General features: G+C 50.7%; 1 protein-coding gene across 1 annotated transcript in view; it reads right to left on the bottom strand.

The window, feature by feature from the left end:
- LOC104300449 (retinal-specific phospholipid-transporting ATPase ABCA4) overlaps positions 1–11,791 on the bottom strand; it is a 101,826-nt gene extending 90,035 nt beyond the window's left edge. The window contains exons 1-4 of the mRNA XM_054164988.1: positions 11,698–11,791; positions 5,342–5,435; positions 2,657–2,798; positions 564–703 (exon numbers count right to left, since the gene is read on the bottom strand). Coding sequence (XP_054020963.1) covers positions 564–703; positions 2,657–2,798; positions 5,342–5,435; positions 11,698–11,763 — 442 coding nt within the window. The 5' untranslated portion in view covers positions 11,764–11,791. The remainder of the gene's footprint in view (positions 1–563; positions 704–2,656; positions 2,799–5,341; positions 5,436–11,697) is intronic.
- Positions 11,792–23,117: the final 11,326 nt, after the last annotated feature.

Consider the following 23,117-nt stretch of genomic DNA (forward strand, 5'->3'; position numbering starts at 1 on the left):
TAGAAGGAGATCAGGTTGGAGAGGCAGGACCTGCCCTTCCTAAATCCATGTTGGCTGGACCTGAGCCCTTGGCCATCCTTCAGGTGCGCAGTTATTGCCTTCAGGATAATCTGCTCCATCACTTTCCCTGGCACTGAGCTCAGGCTGACTGGCCTGGAGTTTCCGGGTTCCTCCATCCATCCCTTCTTGTGGATGGGGACCACACTGGCCAGTTTCCAGTCATCTGGGACCTCTCCAGTGAGCCAGGACTGGAGGAAAATGATTAGCTAAAGGTCTTCACCCCCATGTCTTGCTTGGGGTGCTGAGGTATCTGTGGCTTGGCCTTCCCAGTTTTGTTCTTTAAGGAGCATGGCTATGGGTTGGAGTGGATTGCCTTTCTCCTTCCTCTCAACAGAGAGGTTATTGTTGTAACACTGGATGCGCTTCAGCTTACTCTCTACCAGCAAGCAGAGCAACACACACACAGTGCATACCTTAGAATGTTCTCAGCCTGCAGAGTAACCACTACTCAGCTCTCAGACAGGAAAATTCAGCAGCCTGAAGGATATAGACAAAACAATTACCTGCAATTCTTTCAGGGTTAGTTCTCATTGTTTCCATAAACTGAGTCACCATGATCAGCTCTTCCCAGATTCTGCCGAGATCACGCATTTCAGGGGCTTCCAGTAAGAGCTCCTGGGCATCTTTATATACCCTTGCAAGGCTGAAAGAAGAAACAGTGACCAACAGTAATTCAAGACTGATGACTCTTGAGAAACCTTCATATTTCAGAACACCACCACCACCACCCCCCCCCAAATGACGATGACAACAAAAGGTTAACTTCCTCTGCTAGGGATGGGGTGAAAATAAATTCTTTGGTCTCCAGTCTTGAAACTCCAAGTTGAGTTTTGTGGCAACAACAGAGCAGTTTCAGCTGGTGTCAAATTCATTTGGTTTTGGAAGTCTACAGATGGTTTAAGGGGGCTGCTTGCTGGTGTTGCAGAAGATTGGCATCTTGGTGGGGAGCTGGAATCTTCCTCGGACAGTGTTCACCTCAAGGCTGCAGTGCAAATCTGCTGTGATTTTGGCCCAGGCACAGCTGCAGCAGCTGGATGGGACACCCTGGGCACACACTCAGACAGGAAAGCAACATGGAATCACTCAGTTAAAATCCTCCTCCCCTTCCCTGCTCAGTTCCCTCCAATGCAGAGGTGACACTTAGATGCCTTCACAACATTTCTTCTAGGAGAGGCAGGAAAACAGGAGCAAGGCAACTGCTCAGCTGCTGGCCATGGGATGGAACATGCAGTTCAAGCAGTGATTCAAGCAGGTCCTATGTTTATAAAGAGGTGTAAAGCATCCTTATCCCCAGCAGGGAAGGCTGTTACATTTCTTTGAGGGAGTCATGCTTTTCCATTCATGGAATGGGATCTTTCAGTCCTCACAACTTATTTTAGATTACAGGAAAGAGCAAATGGGAAGGGTTAAGTTTTTTTCCCCAGGAAACACAATGTATTTGCTTCCTCTGCAATGCACTGAAGTGACTCTGACTCACAAAGGGACAGGTTGCCTTGCAAGAAGCAACCTAGAAAGGGCAGAATGTATGGAACCCAGAACACCCTGGCTTCACTGTGTGATTAACTCTACCCCAGAAGAAGGGCCAGCTGACTATGTTAACCCTCTTCACTAGGAAGAAAAGGCCAGATTCTAACACCAGGCTACAGACACTCATGGTACTGGAGCTTCAATAGCCTCAACATTGATAGTGTGTGACTTCTTGTCATTGGATGCTCCAAGGTGGACTGCTTGCCAAGGCAGCAACATTGGAGCACTTCTTATAGCTCTTCTGACATTTTTTACTCTAAGGGTCTCTCTCTCCTGTTCTGTCACTCACACCTCAGCTGTAAGCAATAACACACTAAAGCACTGGTTAGGCCACACCTTGAGTCCTGTGTCCAGTTCTGGGCCCCTCAGTTTAAGAAGGACATTGAGAGACTTGAAGGTGTCCAGAGAAGGGCAACGAGGCTGGGGAGGGGTCTGAGCACAGCCCTGTGAGGAGAGGCTGAGGGAGCTGGGGTGGCTTAGCCTGGAGGAGAGGAGGCTCAGGGGAGAGCTTCTTGCTGTCTCCAGCTACCTGAAGGGAGGTTGTAGCCAGGTGGGGGTTGGTCTCCTCTCCCAGGCACAACTAGCACCAGAACAAGAGGACAGAGTCTTAAGCTGTGCCGGGGGAGGTTTAGGCTGGATGTTAGGAAGAAGTTCTTCATAGAAAGAGAGACTGGCCATTGGAATGTGCTGCCCAGAGAGGTGGTGGAGTCACCATCACTGGGGGTGTTTAGGAAGAAACTGGATGGGGTGCTTGGTGCCATGGTTTAGTAGATTTGATAGTGCTGGGTGACAGGTTGGACTAGATCTTGAAGATCTCTTCCAACCTGGTTAATTCTATCCTACTCCATCCTATTCTGCTCTATCCTACTCCATCCTATTCTGCTCTATCCTCCTCCATCCTATTCTGCTCTATCCTCCTCCATCCTATTCTGCTCTATCCTCCTCCATCGTTTCTCCTTGCATCATTCATGCCCATGAATGCTGAAGAGGTGCCAAGAGCAGCCTATTGGCAGTTCTCTAGTGGGGCTGTACTATTGAAAGCTAGACACACACACAGAGCTGTGCTTACATGGAATTGTTGTAGTTGGACACCACACCTGGACCTTCTCCAGGAGTTGGGCTGCGGAAACAAGGGTTGTTCATGTTGCAGAAGATGCCATGCACCCATGGCAGCGCTCCTGCAGAGGGCATGGCCTTGTTTGGGAAGTGACCTAGAGTACAGAAACACAAGCTGTAAATCACAGAACCACAGAAAGCATCCATTTGGAAGAGACCTCCAAGCTCCTCCAGTCCAACCCTCCACCCAGCACTGCAGGGTCAGCACTAAACCATGTCCCTAAGCACCAGCTCCACAGGCTGCTTGAACACCTCCAGGGATGGTGACTCCAGCACTGCCCTCGGCAGACCATTCCAATGTCTGAGAAGCCTCTCTGGGAAGAAATATTTCCTAGCATCCAGCCTGAACTTCCCCTGCTGCAGCTTGGAACCATTGCCTCTGCTCCTGTCTCTTGCCACCAAGGAGCAGAGGCTGTTCCCTCCTTGCTCCAACCTCCCTTCAGGGAGCTATAGAGAGCCATGAGGTCTCCCCTCAGCCTCCTCTTCTCCAGGCTGAACACCCCCAGCTCCCTCAGCCCCTCCTCATAGCCCAGGGGCTTCAGGCCCTTCTCCAGCCTCGTTGCCCTTCTCTGGACAGGCTCCAGCCCCTCAATGTCCTTCCTGGAGTGAGGGGCCCAGAGCTGAACACAACACTCAAGCTGTGGCCTCCCCAGTGCTGAGCACAGGGGGATGATCACCTCCTGTCCCTGCTGCCCACCCTGTTTCTAACCCAAGCCAGGATGCCATTGGCTTTCTTGGCCACCTGGGCACTGCTGGCTCATGTTCAGTTGACTGTCAACCAGAACCCCCAGGTCCCTCTCTGAGTCACAGCTTTCCAACCACACATGCCCAGGTCTGGAGCTCACCATGGGGTTGTTGTGACCCAGGTGCAGGACCTGGCACTTGGCCTTGTTGAACTTCATACAATCAGCCTTGGCCCATGGGTCTCACCTGTCCAGGTCCTGCTGCAAAGCCTCCCTCTAGCAGATGGACACAGCCACCCAGCTCGGTGTCATCTGCAGACTTACTGAGGCTGCCTCAATCCCCTCACCCAGATCATTAATGGATTAGAATGGAATAGACCAGACCAGGTTGGAAGAGACCTTCAAGATCATCGTGTCCAACCCATCAACCAATCCAACACCACCTAAACAACTAACCCATGGCACCAAGCACCCCATCAAGTCTCCTCCTGAACACCTCCAATGATGGTGACTCCACCACCTCCCCAGGCAGCCCATTCCAATGGGCAATCACTCTCTCTGTATAGAACTTCTTCCTAACATCCAACCTAAACCTCCCCTGGCACAGCCTGAGACTGTGTCCTCTTGTTTTGCTGCTGGCTGCCTGGGAGAAGAGACCAACCTCTGCCTGTCTACAACCTCCCTTCAGGTAGTTGTAGAGAGCAATAAGGTCACCCCTGAGTCTCCTCCTCTCCAGGCTAAGCAACCCCATCTCCCTCAGCCTCTCCTCATAGGGCTGTGTTCCAAACCCCTCACCAACTTCATTGCCCTTCTCTGGACACGCTCCAGCAAGTTAATAAAGATATTCAAGAGGACAGGCCCCAGTACTGAGCCCTGGGGGACACCACAGGTAGCTGGGCACCAGCCAGACTCCACTCCATTGCCCATCACTCTTTGGGCCTGGCCATCCAGCCAAGTTTTCATCTAGTGCAGAGTGCACTTAACCAAGCCTTGTGCCAGGAGTTTCTGAAGGGGAATGATTGTCTTTTCTCTTGCTGGCTGTGTGAATTCAAACAGCATGGTGAGCTGGCTCACTGCAAAGTGAATGTAATGGGAGTCATAGAAGTTTATCTTTTTAGTAAGAAAAATGTAACTAAGCACTGTGATTATTTTCAATTGAGATAAATACTGAGCTAGCTTACAAGAAGCAGCAGCAAGGCAGTGCTTTCTCAGAGTCAGAATGACAAAGTGTGCAACTTGATGGAATCCTGAGACTTTATGTAAGTTTGACCACAAATATCTCACAGGCAAAGTAGAGTTGTGAGGGGTCTGGAGCACAGCCCTGTGAGGAGAGGCTGAGGGAGCTGGGGTTGCTTAGCCTGGAGGAGAGGAGGCTCAGGGGAGACCTCATTGCTGTCTACAACTACCTGAAGGGAGGTTGTAGCCAGGTGGGGCTTGGTCTCTTCTCCCAGGCAGCCAGCACCAGAACAAGAGGACACAGTCTCAAGCTGCATTGAGGGAGGTTTAGGCTGGATGTTAGGAAGAAGTTCTTCATAGAAAGAGAGATTGGCCATTGGGATGTGCTGCCCAGGGAGGTGGTAGAGTCACCATCACTGGAGGTGTTTAGGAAGAGCCTGGATGAGGCCCTTGGTGCCATGGTTTAGTTGATTACATGGTGCTGGGTGATAGGTTGGACTCGATGATCTCGGAGGTCTTTTCTAACCTGGTCAGTTCAATGCAGTTCTAGTCAATGCAGTTCTAGTCCATGCAATTCTAGGCCATGCAATTCTAGTCTATTCTCTTTCCCCATCTCACTGGTAATGCTTATAATATATGCTGTAGTTAACTGCACTGCTTGAAGTAAAGGCTGTTCATTTGCTAGTGGAGAGTAATACTTGGCAAACAGGTCCCAGCATCTCTCTCTGAGAACTTCCAGCCCTCTCCTACATGTCAGAGAGTTAAAAACATGCTCTTACATTCGTGTTGGTGATACAGTGGATTAACTTTCCTCAGCCAGACAAGGGCAAGAAATAATGACAGAGGCCACACAAGCTCCACCAGGAAACGAAGCTGGGGGGGGGAGAAAAAAAAGAAAGATAAGAAAAAATAAATCCATTAAACCCAAGTTTTACAAATGAACCATGAAGAGAGTCAGTGACTGACTGAAGGGCTGAGCCCTTTCTCACAGCAGCACTGCACCGTGAAGCACGTGCCCAGGCTTCCCCCTCGCCTGTTCCACCACTTGGGAAGGACACCCAAAGGGCTTCATCAGGCACCATTCACTCAGTGTCTTCTCTGCCTCTTCCAACTAAATGCTCAAGCATCCTGACTGAGGTAAAAAGAGGCAGGAGGAGATAGCACTAAAATGCCAGACAGAAGAGAGAGAATTCTAAGCAGTTGTTACACAAAGTAGATGACTCTACAGTAAAACAGACCCAAAGGCTTGGTGGCAAGAGAGAACAAGTGTGGGGATGTTTTTACCCACCCTGTGGCAATTCCAGGCTCATCAGCAGGCCAGCAGTGCACGAGGCTTACCTGAAGTGCAAAGACTGAAGTGGAGGCTTACACTCTTTGGCCTTCACTTTTGCTCCTTTTTTGCCAGAATTCATTTCAAGGTCATTAATGTTCCAGTCCAGGTAGAAATGCATAAATTGAGCTCAAACTCCTTAGTCAGTGACACAGGAAACCCCAGCAAAGGCCACTCCATTGCCCAAATCTTTCAATACACTCGGAGCAGTCGCCAGCCTCCAAGCATGACAGCAAGTTTGCAGATGACACCAAGTTGGGAACAGATGTTGGTCAGTTAGAGGGCTGAAGGGCTCTGCAGAGGGACCTTGACCGACTGGACAGATGGGCAGAGTCCAGTGGGATGGCATTTAACAAGTCCAAGTGCCAGGGGCTGCACTTTGGCCACAACAACCCCATGCAGAGCTACAGGCTGGGGTCAGAGTGGCTGGAGAACTGCCAAACAGAGAGGGACCTGGGGGTGCTGATTGACAGCTGCCTAAACATGAGCCAGCAGTGTGCCCAGGTGGCCAAGAAGGCCAATGGCATCCTGGCCTGCATTAGGAACAGTGTGGCCAGCAGGAGCAGGGAGGTCATTGTGCCCTTGGACTCTGCATTGGTTAGGCTGCACCTTGAGTCCTGTGTCCAGTTCTGGGCCCCTCAGTTTAAGAAGGACATCGAGACACTTGAAGGTGTCCAGAGAAGGGCAACAAGGCTGGGGAGAGGCCTTGAGCACAGCCCTGTGAGGAGAGGCTGAGGGAGCTGGGGTTGCTTAGCCTGGAGAAGAGAAGGATCAGGGGTGCCCTCATTGCTGTCTACAACTACCTGAAGGGTGGTTGTAGCCAGGAAGGGGTTGGTCTCTTCTCCCAGGCTACCAGCACCAGAACAAGAGGACACAATCTCAAGCTGTGCCAGAGGAAGTTTAGGCTGGAGGTGAGGAGAAAGTTCTTCACTGAGAGAGTTGTTAGCCATTGGAATGTGCTGCCCAGGGAGGTGGTGGAGTCCCCATCCCTGGAGGTGTCCAAGAGGGGATTGGACGTGGCACTTGGTGCCATGGTCTAGTTATGAGGTCTGTGGTGACAGGTTGGACTCGATGATCCTCGAGGTCTCTTTCAACCTTAGCCATACTGTGAAAACCAAGGGCACTGCTGTGCCACAGAGCAACATCCTGCCTGCTTTGCAGTCTGTTTCCTCCACTTGTGTTTCAGTTTGTTTTACTGCCTTTGTGTTTCTTGGCAGAGGTTTGAAGCTACAGCCCTTTGATCCCATGACACAGGCTTTGGGCTCCAGGGCCAGCTGTGGGATTTTTGTGCCCAGACACGTGGCAGTTCGTTCTTCCTCCCTGCAAAAGCCAGGAGGCTGCAGCACATGCACAGGAGAGCCCTCCTTGCCTCCTTCCCTTTGCTCTCACCTCCCCTGACAGGCACCAACCCTACCACAGCAGAGGCAGAATGAGTCACCTGCCGATGCTCCTGTTTTGGGGAGGGTGGAGGGGCTGTTCTCTTTTGTTGTCATTGCTGCTTTGCTTTTCAAACTGCACCACACAAGGAAAAGTCCCTTAAGAGCGTGCTTAGGAAGAGGCTTTTGAGCTACCCTGGTGTTTTGCACTATTTCTAACAGGCTTAGCTGAGTGCAGCTTTTGCTTGCAGCAAAAAGGCAGAGAGATTTACCTGAGGCAGCCAATTCCTGTTTCACACTTTTGCCCCTACAGCTTCTCCTCCTATAACAGAACAACTCCTTCCTGCTGCCCCAGAAGCTGTCTGTGCCTGGTATTTTTAAAGCAGCAAAGAGCAAATGGCAGGATGAGTAGAGGAGGAAGCTTGCACATTGTACAGCTCTTCTCTGTAGCAGCTGTTACACCCAGAGAAGTAAGAATCACAGAATCATGGAAGGTGAGGGGCTGGGAGGGACCTGAAAGATCCTCTAGTCCACCCCCACTGCCGAGAACAGGGTCACCTGGAGTAGATCACACAGGAACACATCCAGATGGGTCTCAAATGTCTCCATAGAGGGAGACACACCACAACCCCTCTAGGCAGCCTGCTCCAGGCCTCCAGCACCCACACAGTGGCAAAGCTTTCCCTTCCATTCCAATGGCATCTCCTCTGCTCCAGCTTGCTTCCAGTGCCCACTGTCCCGTCCTTGGACATCCCTGAGCAGAGCCTGGCTCCATTCTCCTGACACTACCCTGTACACCTTTATCAACAGGAGTGAGGGCACCCTGCAGGCTCCTCCAAGCCAAAGGGACCCAGCTCCCTCAGCCGGAAGATGCTCCACTGCCTTCAGCAGCTTTGTGGATCTGGGCTGGACTCTTTCAAGCAGTTCCCTGTCCTTGAATTGAGAGGCCCAGAGCTGGACACAGTATTTCAGATGTGGCCTCACCAGGGCAGAGTAGAGGGAGAGCAGAACCTCTCTCCACATGCTCACCACCCCGCTGCTAATACGCTCCAGGATGCCGTTGGCCTTATTGGCTGCAAGAGTACATCGCAGGCTCACGGTCATCCTGCTGTCCACCAGGACCCCCAGCTCCCTTTGTCCATGCACTGCTCTCCAACCTATCCTGCTCCATGGGTGCAACACTCTACACTTGCCCTTGTTGAACTTCATTGCGTTTCTCCCTGCCCAACTCACAGCCTGTTTAAACCTCACTGAATGGCAGCACAGCCTGAGGGGTGTCAGCCACTCCTTCCAGTTTGGTGTCCTTGGCAAACTTGCTGACAGTGCCCTCTGTGCCCTCAGCCAGGCTGTTGGTGAATATATTGAACAACTCTGGCCCCAGTACTGACCCCTGAGGGACTCCACTAGACACAGGCCTCCAGCTAGACTCCATCCCATTGACTACAACTCTCTGACTTCTTCCCTTCAATCAGTTCCCATCCACCTTGGTCCCCAGTCACCCAGACCACGCTGCCTCAGCTTAGCTGCAAGGGAGATGGTGCAAAAAGCTTTACTGGAATCAAGTTAAACCACATCCACTGCTCTACCATCCTCTATCCACCTGGTTATGTCCTCATCAAAGGCTATCAGGTTGGTCAGACATGACTTCCCCTTAGTTCCCACACTGACTGCTCCCAATAACCTTCTTCTTATCCCTGACGTGCCTAGAGACAGCACCGAGAATTGAGGAGTTTCCCTGGTCATCATTTTTGCTGCAGAGTTCATCTGGGTTATTGCTCAGATGTTGATTCTTACTTCATTCCCAGAAAATACAAAATCCTCAGACTTGAACCCAGCACTTCTTTTCTGAGCTAACTACTTTGGAGGGGATTGAAGACTAAAGCACAAGGAAAGCCTTCTTTCGAGCTGTTACACAACGTATCACGCAATAAGAGTGGACCAAGTGTGATTTTTCCTGTGCTCCCTTTCCTAAGGACATGCAGGCCTCTCAGAACTCACTAGAGAGATCAGAAAGCAGCCCTTAAACCTGCAGAACCACAGGACAAACAGCCAGAAATCCCAGCAACAGGCACAGGGCAATGCAATACCCAGACAGACAACCATACATGGGCCACTGATAAACTGTTAACTCTGTAACAGAGGCTTTCCTCTTGTGAATTAGATTAGACCAAGTGATGAACTTGAATAGATTGGCTATGCCTCCCTTTAGTGTACTGCATGATGGTTAACAAAACCAGGCTGATTTCCCCAGACATCCTGCAGGGCTGCTTTGCACACTATGGATGTTTGGTTTGACTGCTTTGCTTCTCTCTTTGTTTCCAAGAAGCAGGAAGGTTTATACATGGGAGGTGGGAATTCTCTTTAACATCTTTGTTCTAAAATGAGTGGAGAAAACATTTCCCTGTTGTGGATTAAACCACTGGGCTTGCAAGATTTGCCCAAATAAAACAGCATTTCATGCACTGAAAAAACAGAACACAGAGATCCAAGTGCTAAAATTAGATCAGGTGACCTGTCTGGTGGATGTGGGGCAGGCTGTGGATGTGATCTACCTGGACTTCAGCAAGGCCTTTGACACCGTCCCCCGCAGCAAACTGCTGGCCAAGCTGTCAGCCCCTGGCTTGGACAGCAGCTCTGAGCTGGGTTAGGAACTGGCTGGAGGCTGAGCCCAGAGAGTGGTGGTGAATGGTGCCACAGCCAGCTGGCAGCCAGGCACCAGGGGTGTCCCCCCAGGGATCAGTGCTGGGCCCTATGCTCTTTAACATCTTCATTGATGATCTGGATGAGGGGATTGAGTCAGTCATCAGCAAATTTGCAGATGACACCAAGCTGGGAGCAGATGTTGGTCAGTTAGAGGGCTGAAGGGCTCTGCAGAGGGACCTCGACCGACTGGACAGATGGGCAGAGTCCAACAGGATGGCATTCAACAAGTTCAAGTGCCAGGGGCTGCACTTTGGCCACGGCAACCCCATGCAGAGCTACAGGCTGGGGGCAGAGTGGCTGAGAGCTGCCAAACAGAGAGGGACCTGGGGGTGCTGATTGACACCCGCCTAAACATGAGCCAGCAGTGTGCCCAGGTGGCCAAGAGGGCCAATGGCATCCTGGCCTGCATTAGGAATAGTGTGGCCAGCAGGAGCAGGGAAGTCATTGTGCCCCTGGACTCTGCATTGGTTAGGCCACACCTTGAGTCCTTTGTCCAGTTCTGGGCCCCTCAGTTTAAGAAGGACATGGAGACACTTGAAGGTGTCCAGAGAAGGGCAACAAGGCTGGGGAGAGGCCTTGAGCACAGCCCTGTGAGGAGAGGCTGAGGGAGCTGGGATTGTTTAGCCTGGAGAAGAGGAGGCTCAGGGGTGACCTCATTGCCCTCTACAACTACCTGAAGGGAAGTTGTAGCCAGGAAGAGGTTGGTCTCTTCTCCCAGGCACCCAGCACCAGAACAAGAGGACACAGTCTCAAGCTACACCAGGGGAACTTTAGGCTGGAGGTGAGGAGAAAGTTCTTCACAGAGAGAGTTGTTAGGCACTGGAATGTGCTGCCCAGAGAGGTGGTGGAGTCCCCATCCCTGGAGGTGTTCAAGAGGAGATTGGATGTGGCACTTGGTGCCATGGTCTAGTCATGAGGTCTGTGGAGACAGGTTGGACTCGATGACCTTTGAGGTCTCTTCCAACCTTAGTGATACTGCAACCACAGTGGCTTCCAATTCTCCCAGGCACACACATTTAGAGATCAGAAAGATGTGGATTTGCTGCTTGTTGGTTTGCTTCCCTTCCTGCCCCCCTGCCCCCTGAACTTGAGAAGCAAACCACTTGTAATGGTTCAGTGCAGGGGTTCAGCTGCCTGCTCCCCCAGCACAAGGAGGTAAGAATTTAATGCAACACGAGATACCACAATCATAATGCAGGTAACAGATACATTTGTTCTAAGACAAAGCATTGTAAGCTCTAGGTGGGTTTGAAAGGATTTAGAATACTTCTCTGATGTTGACTCCACCTGTCCCATTCAGCCATACTAAAACATATCCAACATGTGTGGACTTCAGGGCCCTAACTGCGTTCGAGCAGCTGGATGTGAGGAGCAAACCTACACTCTGAATTTCAGCAAGCAAACCTCCCTGAGCTGAAAAGTGCTCCTGATGTTTTCTAACCCCAGAGCCTTTCACAGGGAAAGGCAAAACTGACTTCCTACCACCCAGCTCTTGGTACTCAATGCTGCTTGTCAAAGACAGCCCCAAGGCAAGCACGCTGTGTTCAGGCTGTCAAGAGGGGGTTTGCAAAGCACACCAGCCAAGGTCCCAGACAGCTAGGCCTGCACCAGGACCACATTGGATTTTTCAAGGAATTCAGGATTTGTATGTGCTGATGCCTGTGACAGGCACATCATGCAGGGAAGGGCATGGTCTAAAGGTGAAACCCAAAGGCCAGAGCCTTACCTTTTGTCTCTTCCGGAGGATCCAGTTCTTCCAAAGCAGAAGTCTGACTTGCCTGAAGAAGCTCATTCTTCTGCATCACACTTCTGGCTAACCTGTGGTAGAGGAATCATAGAATCAAAAAGGTTGGAAAAGACCTCAGAGATCATCAAGTCCAACCTATCACCCAACACCTCAGGACTAACTAAACCATGGCTCCAAGTGCCACGTCCAATCCCCTCTTGAACACCTCCAGGGATGGTGACTCCACCACCTCCCTGGGCAGCACATTCCAATGGCCAATTACTCTTTCTGGGAAGAACTTCTTCCTCACCTCCAGCCTAAACCTCCCCTGGTACAGATTGAGACTGTGTCCTCTTGTTCTGGTGCTGGTTTGCCTGGGAGAAGAGACCAACCCCCACCTGGCTACAGCCTCCCTTCAGGTAGCTGGAGACAGCAAGAAGCTCTCTCCTGAGCCTCCTCTCCTCCAGGCTAAGCCACCCCAGCTCCCTCAGCCTCTCCTCACAGGGCTGTGTTCCAAACCCTTCCCCAGCCTTGTTGCCCTTCTCTGGACACTTTCAAGTCTTTCAATGTCCTTCTTAAACTGAGGAGCCCAGAACTGGACACAGGACTCAAGGTGTGGCCTAACCAGTGCTGAGCACAGGGCACAATGACTTTCCTGCTGGCCACACTGTTCCTGATCCAGGCCAGGATGCCATTGGCCTTCTTGGCCACCTGGGCACACTGCTGGCTCATGTTCATCTGCTGTCAACCAGTACCCCCAGTCCCTCTCAGCCTGGCTGCTCCCCAGGCTCTCTGACCCCAGCCCATAGGACATTGCTGAACCATTGCTATTTCTCAGCCGAAAGAGACTCCAGAGCAGAGCAACAGCTTGCTGTTCTTATTCTGAGGTCATTGTAGAGATTGGTTCCTTTCATTGTCTGCACCATTTCATTTTGCAAACCATACATGACAAAAAAATCAAGGGGTTTCCTTTGTTTGGAGGCTGTTTCCTGTGACACATTCAAGCAGTTCCAGAAAGAAAGGGAAAAAAAAGACCCAACTAATAAAAAAGGCAAAGCATCTCTTTCAGATGAAAACTGTAACTGACACTGGATCCAGCTCCTAAACTTAGTATCATAGTATCAGTCAGGGTTGGAAGGGACCACAAGGATCATCCAGTTCCAACCCCACTGCCATGGGCAGGGACACCCCACACTAGATCAGGCTGGCCAGAGCCTTGTCCAGCCTGGGCTTAAACACCTCCAGGGACGGGGCCTCGACCACCTCCCTGGACAACCCATTCCAGGGCTTCACCACTCTCATGGGGAAGAACTTCCTCCTCACCTCCAGCCTCAATCTCCCCACCTCCAGCTTCATTCCATTCCCCCTAGTCCTATCACTCCCTAACATCCTGAGCAGTCCCTCCCCAGCCTTCTTGTAGCCCCCTTCAGATCCTGGAAGGCCACAATGAGGCCACCTTGGAGCCTTCTCTTCTCCAGACTGAACAGCCCCAACTCCTTCAGTCTGTCCTCATAGGAGAGGTGCTCCAGCCCTCTGCTCATCCTCTGGACACCTTCCAGCACCTCCATACCCCTCTTGGACTAGCAAGTAACAAAAGCAGTTAACTGTTGCATCACTACCAGGTTAAATCTGCCCTTTCAAGCTATTGGGGTTTTTTAAGTTCATCCAAAGCTATTTATTTTGTTCCTGTCATGGCAGAGTGAGGATCTCCATCCTAGCACTATGAATGTACTATCCTAGCACTATGAATGTACTATCCTAGCACTATGAATGTACATTTATCAGCACAGCCCAGAGCTGATTTGTGAAGTCATTTTGTTTCCATTTTATTAACAATCAACCAACCAACCAACCACCAAAACCCAAACCAACCAAATACAGGATTCTCATGTTTTGATGCCCTTAAACCCAGCCATTCCCACTCTATTTTTAGCAGGGACACAAAGGAATTTAAACCACTGCATGCTGTAAGTTCCTGACTCATTTTGAGAATGATGAGCTTTTACCTTCAAAAAGAGGGGGAAGGGAAAGAGAGACACTGACATACCAATCCAAACACTAAATCCAGGGGCCCATGAAAACAGATAAAGAAGCTACCTGTAAAGAAAGAACCAAGCTACCTATGGCAGCTTCCTACATTTAGCAGCTTTATGAGCTCGAAATGATTGCAGAGTGGTTTCTTCATGAATGGTTAGTAATTAGAAGTGGATGCTAGTAGAAGCAGGAAGCTGTGTTTCATGGAAGGAGGAAAGCCTGGCCTGAAAACCAAGAGGTCTTTGTTTTGAGTGTTAAATATTATAGCACAGCAACCAAGGCAGATCCTTTCTGCCACAGAGGGCTCTGTAAACAATGGTGCAGAGTGAAGGATCTTGCCCAGACTCCTTTATCTTTACTTCCATGTGCAGGAGAATCACACTGCCAGGAGTTTGCTTTCCAGAGGCAGCAGCTAAATTTGGGTTTATTCCTGGGTTTGGCTGTCTAAGTTTTGGCACACAAATGAGCCTTTCCAAGGCTAAGTGTGCCAGGTCCTCAGTTCCACTGAAAGGAACCGAGACCTTTCCCAACCTCAAAAACCTCAGGCTTCACCTCTGGCAGCAGATTCCAGGCAGGACTCTCAAAGAGCAAAGACCCAGCCTCTTGAGGTCAAATGAGACAGATATGGGGGTTGACCTACAGACAGTCCAGATCATATCAGATGCTTGAGTTCATCTGAGCATAACTTTTGTAGTCTAATGTCCAAATGCTCTATTGTCCATTGATTTTTCTGCTGGCTTTTTCAGCCATGTTTGTTCTGAACTGATGAGGCAGAAATTTCAGGGCTCTGAGGGAACAACACATCTGTACTAGAGAAGTGGCAGGAAACAGGCTTCATACAATTACCTTTGTAAAAGAAGGAAGGGAATAGTTAGTTCCCACATTTTGGTGTGGATCAGTTTTCCCAGGTCTGATATGCAGAGAAAAGCTATTGATCTGCATCAGCTCTGTTACACTGAAGGTCTATGAAGGAGATTAAACTGACAGAGAACAGCTGAGTCCCGTGGGGTCATGTGTTGTTTGGTTTAGAAGGTGAGAAGGCCACCAGACAGAGGCAGGCATGTCCCAAACCCTGCCAGTTGTTGATGCTTTTTCAGGGTAAGTAGCTGAACAACAGTAAGAAGCAGACAGTGAAGATTGTGAGAGATGAGCTGCACCAGCAGTAAGGCCCTCAAAGGTGTCAGGTTAGGGCACTCCAAGCACCCAGTTGTGCATACAGGTTTGAATACCTATACCTTATGTGCAAGCTGGGGGGGTGATGTTTGATTGCATTGCTCTAAGAGTGGAAAGCTAAGCCAGCTTAGGGTAGTAGCCACATGAATCTACAAGCCTTGAACTTCCAGGAACCTGCATCATCTCCTGTATGCATTCCCATTTCTGGCCCAGCTGCTATTATGTTTGTACCAGCACAAGGGAGACTATGCAGCCTTTGAAGAGTGAGGCTGTCCACATGCTCGTGACTACATCCCATGAGAACAGAACAAGCCAGGTTGGAAAAGACCTTCGAGAACATCGAGTCCAACCTTCACCCAACACCATCTAATCAACTAAACCACAGCAGGAAGTGCTTCATCCAGGCTCTTCCTAAACACCTCCAGTGATGGTGACTCCACCACCCCCCTGGGCAGCACATCCCAATGGCCAATCTCTCTTTCTGGGAAGAACTTCTTCCTAACATCCAGCCTAAACCTCCCCTGAGCCTCCTCTTCTCCAGGCTAAGCAACCCCAGCTCCCTCAGCCTCTCCTCACAGGGCTGTGCTCCAGACCCCTCCCCAGCTTTGCTGCCCTTCTCTGGACTGGGCAGCCCATCCCAATGGCCAACCTCTTTTGCTGGGAAGAGCTTCTTCCTAACATCCAGCCTTAACCTGCCCTTTTTTCAGTCATTTATAAACATAAAAGCCAAAAGCTGCTGTCTTAGTGGGGGGTTTTTGTTTGGGTTTTTTTGCACCATTGTCTTGCAAACAAATCAATCTATAAACCCTTACATTTCTGAACTTTTCAGAGCAGTGAGCTCTGGCAAAATATAACCTACTCCTCCAAGGTAAGAGCAGTTATGGACAGCCAGAGAGGGGAAACCTTTGGGACCTGCACTTCAGCTCCACACAAACGTGAGTGGGTGGAAGTGGTGTTGAGGGAAGCTTTTGGGAGCCTCTTTAAGACAGCTGCTCCAGAAGGAAAGTTGCAAAGTTTTCCTACTTCCTAGCTTAATGCTTCACCATGAGGGGGCTGGAACACTGCCACAAGTCACCCAGGGAGGTAGTTGGGACCCCATACCTGGAGATATTCGAGGTGAGGCTTGACAAGGCTCTGAGCAACCTGATCCACCACCCTCCTTCGTCTTCTCAAAGCAGCTCCTGCTCCCTCTACACCATCCTACACCCTGCCTAAACAGCTCCTGCTCCACCACCATTTTTGCACTCATCCCAGAGCCAGGGGCAAGACCCTCAACCAGCCAAGATACCACACAGAGGAGCTCAGCCCCAGCCAGCACCCGTGGATGATATTGGAGTAGCAATCAATGTTAGTCCTAACAACCGGGGGGCCACCAGGCCCCCCAGCCTTTGTTGTCACCACCACCACCACCACCATCCACTGTGCACCAGGGGCACTCACCAGAGATGAGAGGAGGCTCCTCAGCCCAAATGGGCTCAGCTAGGGGCTGCTGCCTTTCCTGGTGGGGATTAAAAAGGGGAGTGGGTGGGGAGGGCCAAGTGGCCACACCTGGGGTGGGAGGAGACTCCAACAGAGCCCAGGTGCTCTGGGTTTGGGAGGAAAAAGGGGGAAAATGGGGCAGGTGGAGTGGAAAAGGGGCAATTATGGGGGGAAAGGAATTATGGTGGTGAAATAAAGGGATTTTAAGATAACTTTATTTTCCAGAACTCTTCCATAATGCACAACTGCAGTTCATGGTTTGCTTTGTCTCCATGCAAAACAAAAAGGACAAACCCATCAGTGCTTCATAAAATAAAGCACAATGGTGGCTGCTACAGTGAAACCTTTCCATCAGTATCATTTGGCTTGGCAGGAAAATCTGTGCTTTTCAGATGAAAATAACAGGTTTTAACAACAACAGAATTCTCCAAGAGTGAGTTTTCTCCCTGGATACCAGCAGAAAACACCAGGAGGATGAAGGGACTGTAGACAGGGTTGATAAAAGGTGATAAAAATCACAAATCTTACACCTGGCAGAAGCACCAAACACCAGCTCAGGAGGGACAAGAAACGACTGGGGAGCGTCTAACAGTGGTTATGGGAAGGATTAAGGGATTGGAATGTCTGTTTTATGAGGAAAGGCTGAGAGACCTGGGGCTGTTTAACCTGGACAAGACTGAGAGGGGATCTGATCAAAACCTTGAGTCCTGTGTCCAGTTCTGGGCCCCTCAGTTTAAGAAGGATATTGAGGGACTTGAAGGTGTCCAGAGAAGGGCAACAAGGCTGGGGAGAGGCCTTGAGCACAGCCCTGTGAGGAGAGGCTGAGGGAGCTGGGGTTGCTTAGCCTGGAGAAGAGGAGGCTCAGGGGTGACCTCATTGCCCTCTACAACTACCTGAAAGGTGGTTGTGGCCAGGAAGGGGTTGGTCTCTTCTCCGAGGCAAGCAGCACCAGAACAAGGGGACACAGTCTCAAGCTGTGCCAGGGGAGGTTTAGACTCGAGGTGAGGAGAAAGTTCTTCACTGAGCGAGTCGTTCGTCATTGGGATGTGCTGCCCAGGGAGGTGGTGGAGTCACCATCCCTGGAGGTGCTCAAGAGGGGATTGGACGTGGCACTTGGTGCCATGGTCCAGTCCTGAGGTCTGTGGTGGCAGGTTGGACTCGATGATCCTCAAGGTCTCTTCCAACCTTAGTGATACTGTGATACTGTGAAATGGAAGTTGGATACAGGAAAGAACTCCCAAGTGATAAGAATGGTGAGGTAGCAGAACTGATGGCATGGCAGGGCCGCAGGGTCTCCACTGCTGGAACCCACTCAAAACTCCACCGACACTTACAGAGGTAAAACTGCTTATGGATCAGAAGAGTAGGATAGGATAGGATAGGATAGGATAGGATAGGATAGGATAGGATAGGATAGGATAGGATAGGATAGACCAGACCAGGTTGGAAGAGACCTTTGAGATCAATCTGTCCAGCCTATCATCCAACACCATCTAATCAACTAAACCATGGCACCAAGCACCCCATCCAGTCTCCTCCTAAACACCTCCAGGGATGGTGACTCCACCACCTCCCTGGGCAGCCCATCCCAATGGCAAATTACTCTCTCTATGAAGAATTTTGTCCTAACATCCAGTCTAAGCCCCCCTGGTGCAGCTTGAGACTGTGTCCTCTTGTTCTGGTGCTGGGTGCCTGGGAGAAGAGACCAACCCCTACCTGGATACAACCTCCCTTCAGGGAGTTGTAGAGAGCAAGAAGGTCTCCCTTGAGCCTCCTCTTCTCCAGGCTAAGCAACCCCAGCTCCCTCAGCCTCTCCTCACAGGGCTGTGCTCCAAACCCCTCCCCAGCTTCGTTGCCCTTCTCTGGACACCTTCCAGCAACTTAACATCTTTCCTAAACTGAGGGGCCCAGAACTGGACACAGGACTCAAGGTGTGGCCTAACCAGTGTGATGTGCAACTGTTGAGCCTTTCTTGCCTCTGCTCCCCTCGAGTTTTGTTTCTGGCAAACGTATCAGGTGGTGGAGATTTCATCCGACTTTGACAAGGCAAGGCTTGGAAAGCAGGTCAGAATGGTTTGGCCTGATGTGCCAACAAGGCATTGCTGGAAAACATTAGATTAAACTCTTAATTATTTGACCATTTCAGAAAATCATCTCAGGTCCACATTTCATGAACCAAAAATTAACTTGGACCTCAACAAGAGGGGAGGTAGGCAGCACTGAGGAAGGGGTCTTAAAGAACGTGCAGATCTCTCGTGACGTACCAGGCATTGGAGCAGGAGATTTAAGGCCAAGCCTTGCTAGAATTGACTCTGCTGTGTATCAGGGATCAAACAAACCCACACTTCAGCAGAAAGCACATCCACACAAATCTGACTCTGGCAAAACCTGGAACACTTCACATACTTGGCAAGGCAACAGTTTGACGCGGTTTTCAGCGTTCCTCTAGCAAGTTGAATTGGCTCAAGCTACAGAGCACCACAAGAAGTGAGACCAGCTGTGAAACGCTGCTGCTGCTGTTGTAAAGGGTAAATGGGTTAACACTTGATGGTTTCTTAAGCCATTAGCATATTCACAGAACCACAGAATGGTCTGGGTTGGAAGGGACCTAAAAGATCATCTTGTACCAACTGCCTTTGACCTTCCACTGCTCAAAGCCCCATCCAACCTGGCCATACTTCCCACAGACAGGGCATCCACAGCCTCTCTGGGAAATCTGTTCCAGTGCCTCACCACTCCCACAGTGAAGAACTTCTCCTCTTACAGCTTAAAGCCATGACCTCTTACCCTACCACTACAGGCCCTTTTAAAAAGGGCATTTAAAGCCCACTTTTAAGAGAGGGGCATTTAAAGGCCATTTTTTAGAGGGCATTCTGGCAGGTTCCTGGCATTCTGGCAGGTTCCTCTCACTTACTGGGGAAGCTGCTCTTTGGTCTCCCCAAAGCCTTCTTTTCTCCAGGCTCAACAGCCTGAAGAATTCATTCTGACAAATGGATCCTGCAGCTGAGCGTGTGAGGAAGAGCTGGTTTTGTTCAGCCTCCTCTCACCTTCCTCCAAATCCCAGATGAGTGCTGTTATCTTTCTGCAGCAGAAAGATGGTAAGGCCATAAAACCTGCAGTTTGCCAGTGGCCTGGCCCCTCCTCTTCCTCCTGGCTCCTTACTGAGTCAGCCACCGTTAGGAGTTTCTTTCTCAACGAGAGATTCCTTAGCAGCACTGAGTCTTAGCTCACCTTCCTAAACTTCTGGCTCACTCTGACATAGCTGCAGCCTCCCTGTGGCTTTCACTCTTATCAGCAAGAAAAGCAGCAGTGCAAGGCTCTAAGTGGGGCTAGGATTGACAGATACAATGGCTGTCAGGGCTTGCTCTGGAAAGTTTACCTATTTTCTTGAAACAAAAAAAATGTAAGCAGTAATGATACCAAAACCAATAACTCTGAGGGGGGAGAAAATGGGCAGCAAGTAAGATCATCCACGTTGTGCTTGGCATCTAACTGTTAAGGTTGGTTGGTTGTTTCCAGTAAACCTTAGCAGTTGATAGTGATGAGGAGAGAGACTCCTTGCAAGTGGAATAACTCAATGGCACACAGCCTAATTCATGAAGCATCAAGGAAACCACTCAGAGGAAGTGGCTACTGGATTGGTTATCCAGGTTAGGATTCTGCTACATGAGTCAGAATTCACAGCACTGTTTTATCCCTGGCCTAAGTCAAACTCTTTAAGCTATGTCATTGGCACACAAAGTGTAATCAACATATGAAGCTTCAATAAAGATACCCTTGAGCTCATGGAAGACTTTAGAAGACATTGGGCAGAGGAGCCTTGGATTCTGGAACGGTGCAAAATAAGTCAGGAGTAATACACTTCCAGCCCCCAGATGTCCTCTCCTATGTGGACATTACTTGGCTCTACCAATTTTAATCATAGAATCAACAAGGTTGGAAGAGACCTCAAAGATCATCAAGTCCAACCTGTCACCTAACACCTCATGACTAACTAAACCATGGCACCAAGTGCCACATCCAGTCCCCCCTTGAACGCCTCCAGGGATGGTGACTCCTCCACCTCCCGGGGCAGCACATCCCAAGGGCTAACAATTCTCTCTGTGAAGAACTTTCTCATCACCTCAAGCCTAAACCTCCCCTGGTGCAGCTTGAGACTGTGTCCTCTTGTTCTGCTGCTGCTTGCCTGGGAGAAGAGACCAACCCCCACCTGGCTACAACCTCCCTCCAGGTAGTTGTAGAGAGCAAGAAGGTCTCCCCTGAGCCTCCTCTTCTCCAGGCTAAGCAACCCCAGCTCCCTCAGCCTCTCCTCACAGGGCTGTGCTCCAAACCCCTCCCCAGCTTTGTTGCCCTTCTCTGGACACCTTCCAGCAACTCAACATCTTTCCTAAACTGAGGGGCCCAGAACTGGACACAGGACTCAAGGTGTGGCCTAACCAGTGCAGTGTACAGGGGCAGAATGACCTCCCTGCTCCTGCTGGCCACACTCTTCCTGATGCAGGCCAGGATGCTATTGGCCCTCTTGGCTGCCTGGGCACACTACTGGCTCATGTTCAGCCAGTTGTCTATCACTACCCCCAGGTCCCTTTCTGTTTGGCAGCTCTCAGCCACTCTGACCCCAGCCTAAGGCTCTGCATGGGTTTGTTGTGACCAAAGTGAAGCACCTGGCACTTGGACTTGTTGAATGCCATCCTGTTGGACTCTGCCCATCTGTCCATCTGTCCAAGGTCACTCTGGAGAGCCTCTGCTACCCTCTGATAGATCAACATCCACTCCCAACTTGGTCATCTGCAAATTTACTGATGAGGGAGTCAATGCCCTCATCCAGATCATCAATAAAGATGTTAAAGAGCATGGGGCCCAGCACTGATCCCTGGGGGACACCACTGGTGCCTGGCTGCCAGCTGGCTGTGGCACCATTCACCACCACTCTCTGGGCTCAGCCTCCAGCCAGTTCCTAGCCCAGCTCAGAGCTGCTGTCCAAGCCAGGGGCTGACTGCTTGGCCAGGAGTTTGCTGTGGGGGACAGTGTCAAAGGCCTTGCTGAAGTCCAGGCAGACCACATCCACAGCCTGCCCCACATCCACCAGGCAGTCACCTGGGCATAGAAGGAGATCAGGTTGGAGAGGCAGGACCTGCCCTTCACTAAATCCATGTTGGATTGAAGTAGAGCAAAACACTGTAACAGAATGATGGAGTAGGACCACGATAAAAACAGTGCCTGGAAGTGAGGTGCTAAGAGCCCCAGACGGGCTCAGGAGGTACACCAAGTTCTGGAGTGCTTAGTCGTGGTGGACAGCTCTCTTGCACCCTGCTCACCAACTCAGCAGTGACCTGAGACAGCTGCAGTGAGAAGCAGGACAGGCAGGGGAAGAAATGCAGTTTGCAGAAAAGCAAAGCTTGTTAACACAGATATTAAGCCCCTCCTCAAACCAGACACAGCCCCAGACGCTCTTAGGGCCTGTTTGGTCAGGTTTTCAGTACGACACCAATGCAGGTTCTGAGGGTAGAGAGGCTCTGCAGAGGGACCTCGACAGGCTGGGCAGATGGGCAGAGGCCAAGGGCAGGAGATTGAACACATCCAAGTGCCAGGTTCTGCACATTGGCCACAATAACCCCATGCAGAGCTACAGGCTGGGGTCAGAGTGGCTGAGAGCAGTCAGGTGGAAAGGGACCTGGGGGTGCTGGTCGACAGTAGACTGAATATGAGCCTGCAGTGTGCCCAGGCAGCCAGGAGGGCCAATGGCATCCTGGCCTGCATCAGGAAGAGTGTGGCCAGCAGGAACAGGGAGGTCATTCTGCCCCTGTACACTGCACTGGTTAGGCCACACCTTGAGTCCTGTGTCCAGTTCTGGGCCCCTCAGTTTAGGAAGGAGGTTGACTTGCTGGAACGAGTCCAGAGAAGGGCAACAAAGTTGGTGAGGGGTTTGGAACACAGCCCTGTGAGGAGAGGCTGAGGGAGCTGGGGTTGCTTAGCCTGGAGAAGAGGAGACTCAGGGGTGACCTTATTGCTCTCTACAGCTCCCTGAAGGGAGGTTGTAGCCAGGTGGGGGTTGGTCTCTTCTCCCAGGCAGCCAGCACCAGAACAAGAGGACACAGTCTCAGGCTGCACCAGGGGAGGTTGAGGCTGGAGGTTAGGAAGAAGTTCTACACAGAGCGAGTGATTGCCCATGGGAATGGGCTGCCTGGGGAGGTGGTGGAGTTGCTGTCATTGGAGGTTTTCAGGAGAAGACTTGATGGGGTGCTTGGTGCCATGGGTTAGTTGTTTGGGTGTTGTTGGATTGGTTGATGGGTTGGACATGATGATCTTGAAGGTCTCTTCCAACCTGGTTTATTCTATGCATGTATTCTATGTAAGGGCAATGCTTGCTGCCTGCAGGGAGCACACTCAAGGCATGTGACCTGCTCAGAGCATATCAAAGCCTGTGCTTTGCTCACTGGGATTTTGCAGGAAATGAGTTCTCTTTCCAGGGGGCTGATTGGAAAAGCCAACCAAACCAACTCTGTCTTGTCACCAGCATACTGCTGAAGTAGCCTCTGGACCCGGTGCTTAGGGACATGGTTTAGTGTGGGACCCTTCAGGGCTGGGTCGAGGAGAAGTTTAGGCTGGAGGTGAGGAAAAAGTTGTTCACAGAGAGAGTTGTTAGCTGTTGGAAGGGGCTGCCCATGGAGGTGGCAGAGTCACCATCCCTGGAGGTGTTCAAGAGGAGATTGGACGTGGCACTTGGTGCCGTG

This window comes from Dryobates pubescens, chromosome 11, assembly GCF_014839835.1.
Source record: "Dryobates pubescens isolate bDryPub1 chromosome 11, bDryPub1.pri, whole genome shotgun sequence".
Lineage (NCBI taxonomy): Eukaryota > Metazoa > Chordata > Aves > Piciformes > Picidae > Dryobates > Dryobates pubescens.